Below are 3,637 nucleotides of genomic sequence, written 5' to 3' on the forward strand. Positions count from 1 at the left end.
GGATAGGAAGCGAGGGATGTAGAGAGAGCGAGAGCGAGAGCAAGGTCGAGAGCGATTTGTAGATGTCCGTTTGCGTGCTCTGCTTCAGGTGGCCGGTGGCTCCCAATCCCAACCCCAACCCAAGTCCCCGCCCCAGTCCCAACTCATCACCAAATTCTCCAACGTCATACGAACGTCACTGACGGAGAACAGCGGTGAGTCTTAAATAGGAAACCAGATAGTGGCTCCTTGTTTCGATCTTAGTTTGCTAAAACGTTCCTTTCCTTCCTTGTCCAGGAGAGCACGTTGGTGAGGACGCTGAGGGGCCTGTCTCGTGGCTGGCTGGCGTTCTCGCGTCCATTTTTGAGACGCGCATTGAGGAAGCAGCCACTCCGCCCCCCATGGCCCCCGCCGTCCCCATGGCCCCCGCTGCCGCCATGGCCCCCGCCACCACCATGGCCCCCGCCACCACCATGGCCCCCGCCGCCCCCGTGGCACCCACAGCCGCCACGGCCCCAACGGCCACAGTGGCCGCAACGGCCTCCGTGGCCCCCGCGTTTTGTTTTGTGTGTTGGGCCCGTGTCCCCGAGATACGGGCCCACGTCAATAGTCGCCACCGGGGGCCGCAAGGGGAGCGGTTCAGGTGCGTGGCCTGCCCTGGAGGCCGCGTGTTCGCTAAACACTGCGACCTGGCGGCGCACTGCGAGGAGGAGCACGCCGCCCGCTGTGCTGCTTCACGGCGCCCCGTGGTGCTCCCCGTGGTGCCGCTGCCAGCCCCACATCCACCACCTGAGGGACGCGGACGGGCCCCCAGGCGACCCCGAGGACGGCCACCGGGACGAGCACCCGGGCGACCCTCCCTGGCACCCCCTGGACCTGGACGCCCTGCTGGAGGGCGCCGCCGTGGACGACCCCCTGGCCGGACCGCAGGCGTGCAACGGAGTGCGGGCGTAGCCCAGCGGGCCTGCTGGCGCTACTTGCTTAAGAGACCAGGAGGGGCACGCAATGAGGTGGCGGCGCCGAACCCGCGGCCCGGGGGCCGTTGGGTATTTGTTGAGGATTCACCTCCCCCACGGGCCATGCGGCAATGAATTAATCTAATATAGTTATCATTATTTTTTTGTTCAGTTTCATTTATTTTATTTATTGATTGTTTATTTGATTGTTGTCTTATTAAAAGGTTTACGTGAATTGTATGTTGTTCTCTGTTTCTCCCCGAGACTTTTAAACGAAACTTTTGAAAGCAAACCCGTCTCAACCACACAGCGCGTCTGCATCGTGATGCAATTTTGCTTATCGCTAACATAGTACGTTCTGTTCAGGAGACGGTCGGGGGAGCGTACAGCTGCCCGAGTCCGGGCGGTACGTTCTGGACGAGGAGTCGCAGCGTCTGGTGCGCATCGAGGACAACCAGTGCGACATCTGCTTCCGGGTGCTCTCGACCAAGAACTCGCTCAAGATGCACTACCGCAGCCACACGGGCGAGCGGCCCTACAAGTGCGGCGAGTGCGAGATGGCCTTCACCAAGAGGGGCGACCTGGGCCGCCACCTGCTGATCCACGCCAACGCCAAGCCCTTCCCCTGCCTCATTTGCGGCGTGTCCTTCCGCCAGAGCGCGCACCTCAAGCAGCACACCAAGCGCCACTTCCCGCGGTGACGCCCGGGTCGGGCCCCGACACTACCCACCTGTCCTTTTGAGAATTAAACGTGTTTTCTGTCGCCACTCTCCGCGTGTCCTTAGCAACCCCTCCGCGAAGCCCACCCACCCACGCCACGCCCACACACGACTCTTCGCCGCCCAGGAGGCCACTCTAACGGCTGCCTTGTCTGTTGCGTAGAGGTGCTGGAGCTGGACCCGGAGGAGCCGCTGCGCTGCGTCGTGTGCCGCGCGCTCTTCTCGACGCCCAGCAACCTGAAGCGCCACCAGCTGACGCACACGCGCGAGCGGCCCTACAAGTGCGGCGAGTGCGGCGTGGGCTTCTCGCGCACCGACTACCTCAGCCGGCACGCGCTCTCGCACTCGCAGCGGAAGCCGCTCGCCTGTCCGGACTGCGGCCAGAGCTTCCGCCAGAGCTCGCACCTCAAACGCCACGCGCGCAAGCGCCACGGCCAAGGCCACGGCGGCGGCGCGCGCCCCCGCGAGTAGGGCGTCCGAGTCATTAGCTTTAGGAGACGGCGTCACCAAAACTAGATTACTCACTCGGCGTATCTGCTGAATAATGTGTTCCGCACGCCAGCACAAAGTTATTCTGTATTTTGTTTGACACTCAAATAAACAAAATACTGAACTTTCACATGTACCTTTACTTCCAGTTGCAATGTTTGTGTTTCCGTTTAACATGTTGCTCCTTCTTGCGTGGTGTTGTGGAACTAACGACCGTGGTGCGTTTACAGGTCTGCTGCTGCCCCTGCCGCTGCCGGCGGCGCCCCAGCCCGCCACCGGCAACCCCCTGCAGTGCAGCACGTGCGGCGTGGTCGTGTCGTCCACCAGCAACCTCAAGAGGCACTTCATGACGCACACGGGCGAGCGGCCCTACCGCTGCACCGTGTGCGGGGTCACCTACACGCAGTCCAACAACCTCAAGCGCCACTACATGTTCACGCACGGGCAGCAGGCTCAGGTGTCGCACGGCAAGCCCATGGGCTCGCTCAATGGACAGCTGTGAAATAAACAGACCGACGCACTCTTCATCTCTGTGTTCTCTGTTTCCCTGCCCTCCCTGGCCCACCTCCCACCTCTTTCTGCCGCATTTTTTCAGTGACATGCCCCATCAATTTGTTACGATTGCTATTGTACCCTTGCCCTTGCCTCACGTGTATGTCCCGTGCCACGCAGGTGATCGGCTCTTTAGCGGTGGAGTCCAAGACGCTGTCGGCGCTTACCTCGAGCCCGGCTTCCCCCACGGCGGCGCCTTCCCCGAGGACGGCGCGCTCGAGCCGCACCAGCACCACTGCCCTCGCTGCGGGAAGGGCTACCGCTGGCGGCAGAGCCTTTCGGGCCACATGCGCTTCGAGTGCGGCACGGCGCCGTCCTTCCCCTGCCCCCTCTGCCCGCACCGCGCGCGTCGCAGCCACCACCTCAAGAAGCACATGCGCAAGCACGCCGCCGCCACGGCCCCGGTCTTCTAGCGGACATTTAGATAGTTAAAGAATCCTGTGTGAACAAGATTATATATTTTTCAAATATAGATTTAAATTGTTTTCAATATAATTTTAAACCAAAGTACCATTTTGCAAGCTCAGGTGGAGCGGGACCGGTCGGTCGATCGGTGGTTCGGCATTGGTTGGTTTCTTTGCGAGGCTGGTCAATCACGGCCGACCGACCGACTGACCGATCGACCGCTGACCGAACGATTTTTCGGACACACCTCGAGCTGAGAGAAGTGGACGTAGCGAGCTGCTTCGTGGCTGGGACTTCCCCGCAACCGCACGCGACACGCGAGTGCGTGTTGGTGAGGGAGAACAGAGAGAGAGGGAGGAGAGAGAGCGAGAGAGAGAGAGAGAGAGAGAGAGAGAGAGAGAGAGAGAGCGAGAGAGAGAGAAGTGGGTCAAGTTGAAAGTGCATGGTACATTAGGGTTGGAAGCCCCATTAATTTCTATTAATTATGAGGTACTTACAAGAATAAGCACAGCACAGAGAGGTTCATCTACAAAGAGC

At 60.4% G+C, this 3,637-nt stretch overlaps 2 protein-coding genes and 1 long non-coding RNA gene across 6 annotated transcripts in view; 2 read left to right on the plus strand and 1 right to left on the minus strand.

Annotated features, from left to right (window-relative positions):
• Positions 1-3,637, minus strand: part of LOC113215902 (longitudinals lacking protein) — a 129,848-nt gene that overhangs the window by 111,977 nt on the left and 14,234 nt on the right. The gene's annotated exons all lie outside the window — the stretch shown is intronic.
• LOC113215919 (uncharacterized) lies at positions 7-1,175 on the plus strand. The gene is made up of 2 exons (XR_008011037.1): positions 7-194; positions 277-1,175. It is a non-coding gene; the product is annotated as an uncharacterized LOC113215919 (long non-coding RNA).
• On the plus strand, positions 1,932-2,670 carry LOC127749258 (zinc finger protein 70-like). The gene is made up of 2 exons (XM_052266689.1): positions 1,932-2,299; positions 2,374-2,670. Exons 1-2 carry the CDS (start codon positions 2,275-2,277, stop codon positions 2,643-2,645), a joined length of 297 nt encoding a protein of 98 aa, XP_052122649.1. The 5' UTR covers positions 1,932-2,274; the 3' UTR covers positions 2,646-2,670.

The sequence above is a fragment of the Frankliniella occidentalis genome, unplaced genomic scaffold (genome assembly GCF_000697945.3).
Source record: "Frankliniella occidentalis isolate FOCC.00 unplaced genomic scaffold, Focc_3.1 Scaffold41, whole genome shotgun sequence".
NCBI classification, from domain to species: domain Eukaryota; kingdom Metazoa; phylum Arthropoda; class Insecta; order Thysanoptera; family Thripidae; genus Frankliniella; species Frankliniella occidentalis.